The sequence below is a fragment of the Zootoca vivipara genome, chromosome 1 (genome assembly GCF_963506605.1).
Source record: "Zootoca vivipara chromosome 1, rZooViv1.1, whole genome shotgun sequence".
Classification (NCBI taxonomy): domain Eukaryota; kingdom Metazoa; phylum Chordata; class Lepidosauria; order Squamata; family Lacertidae; genus Zootoca; species Zootoca vivipara.
In genome coordinates, this window is record NC_083276.1 from 48,791,807 (window position 1) to 48,806,102 (window position 14,296).

At 39.8% G+C, this 14,296-nt stretch overlaps 1 protein-coding gene across 14 annotated transcripts in view; it reads left to right on the forward strand.

Moving 5' to 3' along the window:
- CELF1 (CUGBP Elav-like family member 1) overlaps nt 1-14,184 on the forward strand; it is a 38,944-nt gene extending 24,760 nt beyond the window's left edge. For 7 of the 14 annotated variants that reach the window (XM_060274186.1, XM_060274192.1, XM_060274187.1 and 4 more), the window contains 5 exons: nt 1,438-1,566; nt 3,298-3,411; nt 3,542-3,727; nt 4,758-4,901; nt 6,570-14,184. In XM_060274186.1, coding sequence (XP_060130169.1) covers nt 1,438-1,566; nt 3,298-3,411; nt 3,542-3,727; nt 4,758-4,901; nt 6,570-6,697 — 701 coding nt within the window. In that variant the 3' untranslated portion in view covers nt 6,698-14,184. The remainder of the gene's footprint in view (nt 1-1,437; nt 1,567-3,297; nt 3,412-3,541; nt 3,728-4,757; nt 4,902-6,569) is intronic. The other 7 variants (XM_060274194.1, XM_060274196.1, XM_060274200.1 and 4 more) reach the window with 4 other exon arrangements.
- The last annotated feature ends 112 nt before the right edge of the window (nt 14,185-14,296 follow it).

Here is a 14,296-nt window from a genome sequence, read left to right on the forward strand (position 1 = left end):
AGACCCTTAGGATCCCTTCCAACTCTGCAATTCTATGAATCACAATCATTTGAGTTATGCTTTTTCCAGACGAGATACTACAGAGGCCCTCTTTAACATGCTGCATTCACAGGGATTTCAAGTCATTGGCAGTTGTAACTTGGAAATGTCGGACAGCATGATCAAGAACTCCTGCACCATTTAGGTTAAGTTCCTGGAGGGGTTATGGAATCATAGAGTTGTAGAGTTGGAAGGAACACCGAGGGTCATCTAGTCCAACCCCTCGCAATGCAGGAATCTTAACTAGATCATATATGACAGATGGTCACCCAACTGCTGCTTAAAAACTTCCAAGGAAAAAGAGTCCACCAACTCTTGTGAGAGTCTATCCTACTTAGAATAGTTCTTACCGTCAGAAAGTTTTTCGTGATATTTAGGTGGAATTTTGTTTCTTTTCACTTGAATGCATTGGTTCAGTTCCTAAGCTTGTTCTATCTTCCATGTAACTGGCCATTAGATATTTGAAGATGGCTATCATACCTTCTCACAGTCTCCTCTTTACCAGGCTAAACATTCCCAACACCCTCATAATGCTTGGTTTCCAGACCCTTTATCATCTTGGTCACCCTCTGCACGTGTTCTAGCTTGTCAGTGCCCACAATTCATCCTGATTTGCTTGCACCAGGCTTACACAGATGTTAGACAATGTTTAGTCTTCATTGAGCATTCATTCTGATTTGTTTGTGATGAGCTTTTATGTCAATGAACATTCATCCTGCATTCATCTTGAGTTGCTTGCAGAGTGGTTAAATATCTTCCCATTAATCCCACACTTTTTAGTGCATTTCCTTATCATTTTACTAACTGCAAAAGTCTTGCTTTTGTCTGACCTTTGCCTATGCTATGAATGTTGGAAGATTCAGGACAGATAAAAGAAAGTACTTTGTCACTCAGCACATAGTTAAAATATGTATCTCACTCCCACAGGAAATAGTAAGGGCCTTCAACTTGGATGACTTTAAAAGAGGATTAGACAGATTCATGCAAGATAGGGCTTTCAGTAACTACTAGCCATGATGGCTGTGTTCTGCCTCCATGGTCAGAAGCAGTATACTGAATTCCAGTTGCTGGAAACTGCATGAGAGAAAAGTGCTGTTTGCGCTTGGGTCCTGCTTGCAGGTTACAGTCACCTGATTGGCCACTGTGTGAACAGGATGCCGGATGAGATGGTCATTTGCCTGATCCAGCAGGCTCCCCTTACGTTGTTGCCCTGTAAGTGAGAATATTAGTAGATGTGTTTCCTTGCATCAGGAGTTTGTGGTGCTTGAGAATGTTAGGCTTCACACTCCTCCATAAAGCAACTTCTGAATGCTGTTGGAGAAATAGGCTGCTGGGTTCACCAGTGATTTAGTGCTTAGTGGTACCAGAACATAAACACTATTCATTGATGTGTTGCAGGATTGAATGCAATGCAGTTACAGAACCTAGCTGCATTAGCAGCTGCAGCCAGTGCAGCTCAGAGCACACCAAGTGGTACCACTGCACTCAATTCTTCTAACAGCCCTCTAAGTGTGCTCACCAGTTCAGGTAAGAAAGCCATGTCTTGATATAATACGGTTTTGCATATCTTAAGGCCACATGACAATAGAGCCAGCTACTCATTAAATCATAAGCTTTTTTGTGGGGAGACTTGATTAGTCCTGCCTCCCCAAAACACATTTCTGCTGTTTACACAACATGAAACAAATCAGTGTAGATGCCTTCAGCATATGTGGTATATGTTGCATCTGTAAATAAAATGCAGTTCTGCTTAACATGTGAAGTAGTACTCAAACATCGAAGCCATCTTCAACAAGAAGGTGTTCTTTTTTGGAATATAGTTAATCTTCTCTCCTGTGTTCTGATTCTCCAATTTTCAGCTTGCTTTAGATTATTGCAGGGTCAAGTGGAATTGAGAGAAGGGTTGCATAGCATAATTAGTTGGGAGAAAATAATTTGCATTCTGAGCACAGATGCAGGCACACCAGGCCATGTTTCCCAAGTGCGGTGCTGTACTTTGATATATGGAAATGAATGGTGACTTTGAAGGAAATTAAGGGATTTCATTCAAGGACTTCATGAGAGAGAATGGAAACTAAAGTGGTCCCAGTTATCTAGCAAGTCTGATGCCAGAGTAGGAGTGGGAAACGTTTTTCAACCTGAGGGTCACATTCTCTCATGGGCAGCCTTCTGGGGCCTGCATACCAATGATGAATGGGATAATGGATGTGACTCTCTATCTTTGTACAGTAGGCTACAGTCCAGTCACGCAAAAGGTCAGATGTTTCGACACATGCATCTCTCCATCCAGTCAAGCAAGAGGTATTATTACAGCCAGGCAAGAAGAACTAGAGGAGGGTGTGGAGCAAGGCTTTGAAGGGCTGTGGCCTGTGAAGAGCCCTAAGAGCCTGATAGAGAGGCCTGGATGGCCACTTTGGTCCTGGACCAGACACCCCCCACCTCTGTGCTAGAGTGTAGGAAAGGGGGAGTACTTGGGAACTGATTGGGTATATCATGATCGACTACTGAGCAGTCAACTGTTCTGAGGTAGTAGAACTCAAATCTCAGTAATGCAGCATGGTACAAATTCCTGTCAGATCAGCTTCCATTGTGCATGCATCAACATGTCTAGCTGCCAGTTGATCAGGGCAAGTATTCCCAGCCTCTGTTGAGCAAGGCACCCAATACTGCGCAGGTCCCTATCCAGAGGTCTCATTTCTACTGTGGTTTCCAAGCAGATTACCAAACAACAAAGGTCCCTTCTCAGCAGTCCTGCTGGTTTTTTATTTCCTCCATACACCATACAAATGAGAGAGACTCCATCTCCCAAGGCATCTGTTTATTTCAGAGATTCTGAGGAGGAAATTGGTGATGACCTCAAATAATGGCTGGCTTGTAAACTATGCCAACATTCGTGGACCCCTGCGTGCCTTAGTGTCTAGGCACAAGGTTACCAGTGAAACAGGCTTTGAGGTTTGCATGCCCCAAGATTAACATGTACTAATATGCTCAGAGTTCCATACGATAAAGTGAAACATGATTAAATCTGAATTTTCTGGGGTCATAGGAGTTTACAGCTGGTCAGATCCCAGGGCTTCCATTTTGTATACAAATACACTGCTGTACACCATTGGGGAATTTTAAGTTTTGGTATTTTAACTATCCTTGTTATAAATTACTGAACCTTCAATACATTTTTTAGTGCACATTTTGGAGAAAGTAGTAAGATGTGACTGTGTTGGAAGCAGCTATTGGTGTCTAATGCTTTCATTTTAATAGCAGGATCATCACCCAGTTCCAATAGCAGCTCCTCTGTTAACCCAATGGCTTCTCTTGGAGCACTACAAACACTGGCAGGGGCTACTGCAGGCCTCAACGTTGGCTCTTTAGCAGGTATGTTTAGCATGAAGAAAAGAATGAGCCCTTTGCTCCAGTTGCCTCTCAGCTTCCCTTAATAATAACATATGATTTTAAAACTGGTTGACAAATCAATCACTGACATTTATTCAAATTTTCTGCTTAGGAATGGCAGCCTTAAACGGTGGACTAGGCAGTGGTGGTCTCTCAAATGGCACAGGGAGCACTATGGAGGCCCTAACTCAGGCTTATTCTGGGATCCAGCAATATGCCGCTGCAGCTTTGCCCACACTTTACAACCAGAGTCTCTTAACACAGCAGAGTATTGGTGCAGCTGGAAGTCAAAAGGAAGGTAGGTGAAAGACAGTGGCGGGAAGGTTGGTTCTCTAAGAGCTGGAGTCCTGTACTTTTGCAAGAGACGGAAACAATAGAAACCACAGACAAACATTATGTTAAAATATCAAATATTTTGGCTCCCTGGCCTCAAATGTCTAATGAACATAGACTGTTTCCACTAGCCTTTGGCTATTGTTACCCATCCAGGTACACTCTCTCTATATATGTATATATACACCATATATATATATGAATAAGTATGTATGTATAAGACGACTAGGCATATAAGATGACCCCCAACTTTTTAAAATAGAGTTTGGGATATACTCGCCGTATAAGAAATATTGACCCGGCGTATAAGACGACCCCCGACTTTTGAGAAGATTTTCCTGGGTTAAAAAGTAGTCTTATACGCAGGAATATAGTGTGTGTGTGTGTGTGTGTGTGTGTGTGTGTACCTTTCACTGGGCTAACAGGTGCATTTAATTTTGAAAAACTTCATAAATTTTTTATCCCTTTTAGAATCTTTAACAGTTCCAGATTCCTGGGAAAGTAGGGAATGGTTTTAAATTTCAAGCGGTGCATTTCATACACAATAACTTCAGTCTGAACAACAGTCTAGTAAGGTGGTGGGACACTGAATTTATTGAGAATGTAAAGAGCACATTGGTGTGCTCATGGTAAATGCATCATTGATGACTGGCTTTGAAAGGAAGGTGTAGGAACTTGGAAGCTAGTTTTGTGCCCACATAATTAGTTATAAAGATTCATTTCACATTTGTATGAAGTTGTGAGATTTTTTCCCCCCTACCTGCTGAAGACATGATTTAGAAACTAAGACTGAGAAGACACACTTTTAAAAGCTGCAGCTTTTTGGCAGGAAGTAGACAGATTTTTCACTGACAGAGCCAAGTTTGAGTTGAATGACTCTTAGTACTCTGGAACCCTAGCTCTTGAGAATTGAATGGGTTTTGATCTCTGCTTCAATATTAATAGCCAAAGAGTTGTGCTTTCTTTGAATTTTTCTCTAAATGGATATTTTCAAGGTCCAGAGGGAGCCAATCTGTTCATCTACCACCTCCCCCAGGAGTTTGGGGACCAAGATTTGCTGCAGATGTTCATGCCTTTTGGGAATGTTGTCTCCGCCAAGGTTTTCATTGACAAGCAGACTAATCTGAGCAAATGTTTTGGTATGTGGGGTATATTTCAGAGAAATGTTCTTAATTCATTTCCTTAAGATAAAATAATATGAAATCAACTTTTGTGTGCATAGCTTTTCACTGCTGTGTGAGCATGATAGAATAACATGAGCTACTTGTATCTCTCGATACCTAGCTTAATGAGATTCAGACCATAAAGATTTGTTTTGCTATCTTTGGTAATGAGGACAAGCCTGTGCAGCTTCATACTCACCAGTTGGAATGCAGCCCATGAACCATAAAGCTTGGCTGACCTATGCTTGACAACCCACCCCAATATTTCTTCATGTTTTTAACTTATTTCAGACACATGAAACACCTTTTGTAGATGTATGAGTCTTGTTCTGCCAATTTTGAACCAACTTATCACATCATTGCCTCCCTCCTGTTCTAATGTAGATTGTTTTGACACAGTGCCTTATGTGTAGATTCATTGTGGAGGCAGGTGATACCCTCTGGTATGTAACATAACTTATTCCAGCAGAAGTAAACATGAAAATAGTTAATAACTGGTACATGTTTAGTATGACATCAAAACTTTATCCTAGTTACCCTTTCAATTACCTTCTTAATACTAGAATTTCTTTGCTATCAGACAGGTTCTTTTTTGGCATTTTCAACACAATACCTAGCTTTTTCCAGACCTAGGTAGGTAGCAAAACAATGTTTATGAAACCCTTTTGGGTCAGCATATGGTGTTCTATGTTTGCACAGAGCTTTTCAGTTCCTTCCATCCCACAGTAGTCTGTCAGAGGCCTTTCAGAATGGCACTCCAGGAGGCACCAGGGTCTGCTTCCAAAAGGGGAAATAAACGCCGCCACCATATCTCTCACAGTCACACCTCGCTCTACATAATAAACAGATAGTTTTCTAATGCAGTGCACTATTGGCCTTGCTCAACATTATCTTATAATCTTGTGGCTTTGAGTCCTGACTCAGTTCTACGCAATTCCCATTGACATTGGTGGGACTTGCATGTATTTAACTGGGTATATAATTGCAGGCAGGTATATTTAGTGCTGATGTGTTTTGCCTTCCTAGGAACAGAATTTTAAATTCAGCAGAAGGGAACTTGACAGAATCCTCCTGTGCTCTGCAATTTAGTGATTAAAATGTCTATTTGTTCAATCTCCAAACACACACTACTTGTTTGTAGCCTAAAGCATTGTATTGAATTCACCCGTTTCCCTATTTATACTCACCAACACTCATTTTGCCAGCTGTCTGCCACTAGTCATCTCAGCTCTCCTTAACACAGCACCCTGTCTGGTGGTTGCAATCCCTGGCTGTACTGGGCTAATAAATACTGTACTGAACTTAATGTTTAGAAGCAGCTGGAGCAGAGATTCAAACTCTGCAACTTACACTTCACATAAAATATCACTGGTATGTAAGAAGTCATTTACTGTAGCTCAGAAAAGCACCTGAGTACTATTTTGTTTGAGTCATAAGGAAACTGGCCTCACTTGTGATTTTTTTATTTAAAAAATCATAGCCCTCTTATTTTCTCTAAATATAAACCTATGAACAGTTCATACACTTCATGGTTGCAGTACCAATGCAAGCACAGATGATGATGTCAAGATACAAAAACAGAATGGGTTATTCCCACTCCACTCTGACCATAAATGTTTTAAATGTATGTTTTCCCTTTCTTAGGTTTTGTAAGTTATGACAATCCAGTCTCTGCACAGGCTGCCATCCAGTCAATGAATGGATTTCAAATTGGCATGAAGCGACTGAAAGTACAGCTCAAGCGCTCTAAGAATGACAGCAAGCCATACTGAGCGCCCCTCCCCTCTGGAACTGGAGTGAGAAGGATCTTCTGGTAAGTTGGGGAGGAGTGCGCCTGGTGATTCAAAAACTCTTTAAGGCTGTATTTTTACAGTCACAGAAGCTGATTGATGCCATTCTAACTGGCACATCTTCCCCCGAAGACTCGGCTGCAGCCTCTACTGGGAATTCTTCGGATGGAGGACGAGTTTGTGATTCTGTTTCCAGTGTTTTACTTTGGAGTTTAGGTGCCATATCACTGATTATTATTTTTTTAAGTTTGCTGTGTTTGTAACCAGTGTGTTTTGAGAAGGACCAATGCCAGCCACCTTGGGGAGATGGGGAGATACCAGGTGCAATTGGAACTGACACTGCATGACTTAGACTTAAGAAGGAGAAAAGACCTATTGCCAGACCCCAAGTTATATTCATGAAAAGAGGGAGGGAGAGAATCTGAATCCAAATCACTTGGTGGCTGGTTAGTGAACAGACCCTCAAGGAACATTGCCAAATCCTCATTTGCCCAGCTTTACTTAATTAATGCCTTATGAGAGAATGTTATACTGAGTCACTAGGGTGGGAGAAAAGTAATTAGGTGAACAGATTCATGTATTAAAGGAAAACTGCAGTACTTATGAGTGTGTGGTCAGCTTACAAAATGATCCAATTATGTTTCTAGAGCAAACATTTACAATCCAGCCAGAACAACCTTTTAAAAATTGGATACTTCCAATTTTCCAGTATTTGTTGTTTAATGGAAACTAGGCAATTTATAATGGAGATATACATCTTAGCCACACAATTTGCTCATGATCTGCTGCAAATTCTGTACGTCTTGATTGAATTTCCTTTGTGGCTTCTGCCCCAGTTTTACAGCTTGTACATAAAGATGTTACTAGAATCAATGTTCATAAAGCACCATTTAAATCCTAAGTACTAAACTGACAGATGGCTTCTAAATAAGCTCATGGTTCTTTGATTTCTGACAATCTGCTTTTTTGCGCACACTCTTTAGCTGAACATCCAGAATAATACTGCCCCAAAGATCACATTTTTTTTCTTATATAGATTGATTTTGCGTATGTTTCTATTTTGCTACATTGCAGTTTTCCTTTGAATGCATGTGCCAATATAAAACACAGAGGGCTGAATCTGCTGCACAGGATCTTGATCCTGCTATTGTTTATCACCCAATATATTTTAACTCAGAATTCTTTCCCTTCTAATACACGCTTATTTTTTTCCACACGTATGAATTTGCCAAAATGTTAAAAGGTGGTTTGTTTTTTTTGTACACACTGATGACATGGGACTAAAGGGAACTTTGACATTCTGGCCTCAGCCATGGCAAGAAGTCAGCGTAGAAGCTAGCTCTAAAGCTACAAAAAGCCACCTCTATCTGTGAGGAAATGAACGGTGTTATATATAGATTCACTGCATTCCTGTGTCCTCAGTTTATTTGTCTCTGGCCCCATTTGATTATAATGTTTTTTTCACAGCACCCCAGTTAACCCACAAATTTTGTGTTTGGGAATCTTGTTTAGGGAAGCGGGGAGCAGGGATATATATATATATATATATATATATATATATATATATATATATATATATAGCTTTCAGTTCACTCTGTCAGGAAGAGCCACAAGACTTGTTGAGCCTGAAATGCCATTTAAGAATGTGCCAGAAACTTGGAAATCAAACATAACCAGGGACTGGGTCCCCTGGTATATCAAACCTCAGAAGTATAAGATGTATTGGGCCTTCCTTCTCAGGTTCAAGTAATATTTTTCTCGTGAATTTGGAAGTATTGTTGATGCAAACTGTCAGTATTATAAAGCACACAGAATGGTGGCAAAAAAAGGTTGAATGGTCAGATTGCCAAATTTCCCATTTATGCTGGCATTTGGTACCCTTCTGTGTTCAGTATTTGGGTCTATTCAGAAGCATATGCATACATTTAGGTGAACTGTATACATTTGAATTTTGTGCACTAGAAAAAGTTGTGTCCTGATATTCTGAGGTGGGGGGGGAGTATTGGAGTGTTGAGGCTTCCAGAGTTGTCATGGGATTTTTAAAAAATAATAATAATATACTTTTCGGGGGGTCATGGTTGGGAGCAGCTGCTCCATTTGCAACCTGATATAACCAAGAATGTTGTTTCTATTTTTATAGAAGTTTTATACTGCTCCAGGGTGGAGAATATTTATTATCTAAATTATTTCACTGGAAAAACAGGGTTTTGCATAATCCTGAATGTGATTGTGTTACACATACATACAGCAATGTGCATGATTAAAACTACTGACTTTCACTGACCTGTCTGCAGTTGGAAGAGCTGCTAAATAGGAAAAGAATTAATGCTGTGAACTAGTGGAGAGGGAAAGCTGTGCTCAAGTTTCTCTATAGTCACTTCTCCCAGTACTTCCTCTCCCCTGCTCCCTCAGTTACATTTTTGTTTTGACTACCCAAATTAGTTTTCTGTGAATTATCTGTTCGCTCACCCTTCTATTTAGTGTCCATAATATTTCTAAACAGTGTATATGCTCTCATCATGGAAACTGTGAGGCAAATCACCTCCTGTTAAATTAACATGACAGCAAGTGGGTATAGATGGTTTTATAATCTGAGAAGTATGATATATGTGAGTGGTCTCATCCCACATGAGAATTGCCAAAGTAAACTTTCCAGGTTAAATCTTAGAAATCAGGACTCTGGTGTGTATTGGCAAAGTTGCTGCGCCTTCCGTGCTGGTGCTCTGAATTACTTTTAACTAGAGGACTTTAACTCCATATGCCTCTCCCCTCCCTCAATTTAATTCTGATCTGCCCATTCATGCTTTTCAAAACAAGTAATAAACCTAAGTCTCTGGAGTAGGTTCTCTATTGGCAAGGAAATCGTGCACACAAATTCAGCTTTCCACTTTTAGGATTATGGCCTATCTGTCACATTGTGGGTTCTGCATAGTTTTAAATTTCCTCCGCCTTCTTTCCTTTCCAAGTTTGAACAGGTCCTTTGACATAAAACCCTGAATGTTACCTTTTTGCCTATCCCTGTTTATTATCTATATTTGATCCAATGTGACAAAGGGATCAAATTGGAAAGCACAGCCAATTTTAGTTGTTCTTTATTAAGAAATACAGGCTGCTATGTATCAACTTAAGTTGTATTTAACCTAAAACAACCATAGATGTATTTTAGATTAAAACAAGTTCTCAGAATAAATTGAGTGACTGGTAACATGCAGAGACAAATCTGGAATCAATAAAAGAAGAAATGTTGAACTGAAAAGTATTTTGGGCAGACTTTGGCATTCCTGAGGCATATCACTATCGCCATCCCCCAAAAGCCTTATTTTTGTAATAAAAAAATGGCTCTCAACAACTGCTGATGAATTTGCCTCACAATAATCTGCATTTCCTCTGTAACATTTTAACTTGAGTATAGTATATCCTTCAGCCTTGTGAGTGTGTCCTTGGGGGGGGGGGGAAGAGACAGAATCTACTTTTCAGATTCTGCTTGACAGTAGAATAGCTTAGCACTTGTAAACAGAAGCTCAGTTTTCATTTGGGAATTCACACACAAATAGAAAAATAAACTTTTAAACACTGAAATGAAATGCAACCGTATGTTTTAAATCAGAATATTATATGCCTTTAATCATGATTGGAATAAAAGTTACGGTAGACCTAACAAGCCTGCTTTTTCCACTAATCACATGCTGCCTCAGACAGTTTTCCATGTCATTAACAGAATGCTTAAATGTATTTGTCATGCAAATCACATCTCTTGTGTTGTGCCCTTATTGGAGATTCTATCAATTCTGAGAAAATGTCAAGATGCTCAGACAAAATTCCTTCCACTCAAACTGGTAACAGTGACTGTAGAACTTATGAGAGCCCAGAATTCCACCTCACAAAGTCAGGGAGAAGGATTTATTTATTGAAAAAGTTGCAAGTGTTTATTTGTAGGTGTTAAATAAAAAGGGCTCAGCTGAGGCAAGTCTTGACTTGCAATAAAGTCTTAATTCCTTCCTATTTCATAAGGGTTTCACTTCTATTTATGTATCTTGCGTCATTTTTTGATTCTAAAACCAACAGCCAGTATCCTTGTTTCCTAAAGAATAGCTGAAACAGAGGATGGATTGCTTAGGCTACTACTGCCTATGTATGTCGCATGATAGGAAAGAAGAAAGTATAATCAACCATCAACCCCAGTTATTCCTCCTGTGTCCCCCATCTCTTAAAATCACCCTGGAACCACATTTTATGGATTCAAGATCTAACAGAGGGGGGAGTTCTGTGTTGTCTTCCTCAAGCAGAGGTAGCAGGAGCACTGTCTCAGGGCTGTGGTGAACACACAGCTGTCTGTATGCCACTAAGCCATAGTCCATTCTGTAGCTAGTGTCTAAAGGAAATCCCAGGCCTCTACTTCTATCTGGTTTCTGGTAGTTTTGATATTTATTTAGTGTCTTATGCACTTCAACTTTTACTTGTTTGTTGTTGGCATGTGCTGCCCTTCCCTGTCAACTCCCCTCCCCAAGAGGTCTCATTGTACAGTGCCCATTCTTGTTCTCTCTTTCTCACTCTCACTCTCTTTCTCTCTCTGTTTGGATGTACTGCTCTGTGTAACTCAGTGGGTCTCCTTCTTTCTGGTTTGTTTTTTTTTCTAGATTCCTGCCGTTTGTTCATCGTTGTGCCTAAAGCATGTCGATGTGGCGTTCAAGTACATCGTCCAAATCCTTGTCTCTTCAGCTTCTCTGATGCTTGAACTCTCACCTTTGACCTTGTGTTGACTTTTTGATGCTGATGTGTATTTTTATTATGTTTGTTTCTTTTCTTTTTCTTTTTTTGTGCTGCCAAATTGGTTTTGCTAGAAAGACTGCTGAAGGGGAATATTTAAACTTGCATTTGAATATAAAAGAATTCTATTTTTCTAGAACTTCGTAAGATAACCACTTGATTTTGTGATTCTGATTCTTTGTAACTGTCTTCAGAGCAGCCTTGCTAGCATACCTCGTGGAGTATTGTATTTCTGTGAACATACAGCCAATCACTTTCTAGGCTTAGTTTTTTCTGTGTGCTTAGTTTTAAAACAAATCTTTGAAGGAAAAGGTAAAATGATGTGACTTTAAAAATTTTGGAGGCTTCTGGTCACATTTTGCTGAATCTATTTTCTGTGCTTGAGGAGACAGCATGTATTCTTTGACTTGAGTAGCCTCAGCAGAAAACACTTGAACTACACTTTCTCCTGATTGTAGCTGCATTTTTGCCCTGGCACTTACTGTTTTTTTTCCTTCCTGTGTGATTATCAGCCTTTGTCTGCAGTGAAATTTAATCAAAGTTGATGTTGTATTTTGTTAAACCCTAGCATGCTTAGTTTTTTGTAACTACAGTATCCTCATTAAAATGTGAGATTTTGTTTGTTTTTTTCCTTTTAAAACTCAAATAACGCCCTTGTAAACGTTTTGCATGTTTCCTGCTGTGTTCTTCACAACCTTGTGTATATAAACACCCTTCACCTCTGTTTTCTATAGTTTGTGCAAAAACTGAGTAATTCAATAGGTTTCAGATCTATCCTTTGTTGGATGCCAGACTTGTGGTCATATGTCACGTAATGACATCTCCTGTGCATTTAGACTGCTTTACACAATATCTGCACCTTGCTCTATCATCACAGCTATTGAAAGGTCTCAGGGGGCTAGATTGCACTGTTCAGGTGGTGGCGGCGGCAGGGATAGAAGGAAAGGTGTGGGGTGTTTGCAGTAATATTGCTTCTAAGATCCATTGGAGCTGAAGCTCTTTTGGGGTAGCCTTAATTTGTACCTCTTGTTTAACATGTGGCTTGCTTTGTGAGGTTTAGCACCATTAAAGCTCAGTGGATGGAAGCTTGATTGCTCTCCAGTCTTTACACTTGAAGTATCATGTTCTGCATATCCCATAGAAGGAATCTGTAAGTTTAGGCACAGAACTGCTGACTCTTTCTCCAAGCGACAAGCACAATATAACAGCCTAATAGCTGTTGCCTGAACAGGGTACCAACCCCGGCTCCTTTTCTCAGGGGCCTTAGCTGGGGGATGATCTCTATAGAGATTTTTTTTTTAAGTTCTTAAATTGGGTAAGGAGTCATGCAGTCTTTCTTTCTTTCTTTTTTTCTGGCCTGATGAAGAAATAGCATGGATTATCCTTCTCTGGGAAGCATGCTTCAGCCTTCCTGTATAAATGACCTACTGTAGAAGCTGAGACTTAGTACTGGGGTTCACAGCACCTGAAAGAAACTCCTGTGGTAGGTGCTAAATCACAAGGGGGCAAAGGGTTGGGGAAGCTATAAAGGAACTTCAGACAGGAGAAAGGAATGTGAGCAAAACTTCGTAGAGTAGGGATGTACGGGAGACCTGTCTCTAGGCCATATGGAGTGTTCTAGTCTTTAGGACAAAAAAAAAATCCTGCTCCATTGTTGGGTGGGTAATATTTCTCCATGCTTGTTAGATAAATATGCATAGGTAGCTATTCCCTCAACCTTGTGATCTTCACCTTTCGAGGGTGAGAGTTGCATGCAAAGAGATGACTGCAAATATCTGGGTATACAGCTGTGAGATAGTTGCTCTTAGGCTCACAGTCGCAATGCACAGGGATGTCTGATGGCAGGGAATGTGAGACCCTGCAGTGTATTGATTTATTTTGCCAATACATTTCTTTACAATGTGCATATAGTTTCATGAGGAACTTTGGGGGAGCCTGTGGAAACAAAAATTTCTGGAGAAAACCAAAATGCCAAACGTTGGATGTTCCTTTTCTTCTTTCCTTTCTTTCTTTGGTTGTTTTAATTATTCTGTGGTGGTTTTAATAAATTTGAGACAGTAACGCAGCAGCTGCCTTTTATTTCTGGCTGCTTTTTGTGAATAATTAAAAGAAAATTTACATTTTGGAAACAAACCTGTGGGCTTTTTTATTGGTACACACATTGTATTTAACACTAGGGGTTTTGTACAGTTTTTTGCCTTTTCTACTAGAAAACAATGTAAAGTGATTCACAAATGTGACAAGAAAACAAATTGCCACTATGACCAAATGTAGAGTCTGTTCTGCAGTAACAGGATTTAATCAACTCAAATTTGTGATTCTGTTGTAGCAATGCTTTTCTTTCCTTGTTTGAGCTGTTCCTTTTTTCTTGTTTGATTTGCAAAATGTCCTTTTTGTGTGAAATTGTGTTGTACTCTGTAGAAAATTATGGCTTTTACTTTAATGGTTTAAAAACAGAAGCACATGTTGCTTTTCTGATCACGGAGTTTGTGTAGTGGATTTAAAAATGAAAGTTATGTTAAGTTTGGAACAAGCGAGTATGTATTAAGGAATTTTCTTCCTTTTGTGTGTGGTTTCTTTTTGTCCCACTGGGGAACCTAATGCCGTTTTAATTGCACAGACACACAGACAAGAAGTCATTTTGTATATGCCAAGTGTGGTACCTCCCTTTGTTTATTTGCTATTAAACTGTTTGAGAAGAATTTTCTGTGTCATTCTTGTTTTTGCTTACACATGACCGGCTAGGTGGGTACATGAATTCTAGAATATGAGAAGGAGGACTGCTCCGGCTGCCAAGACTAGAAGATAGAATAA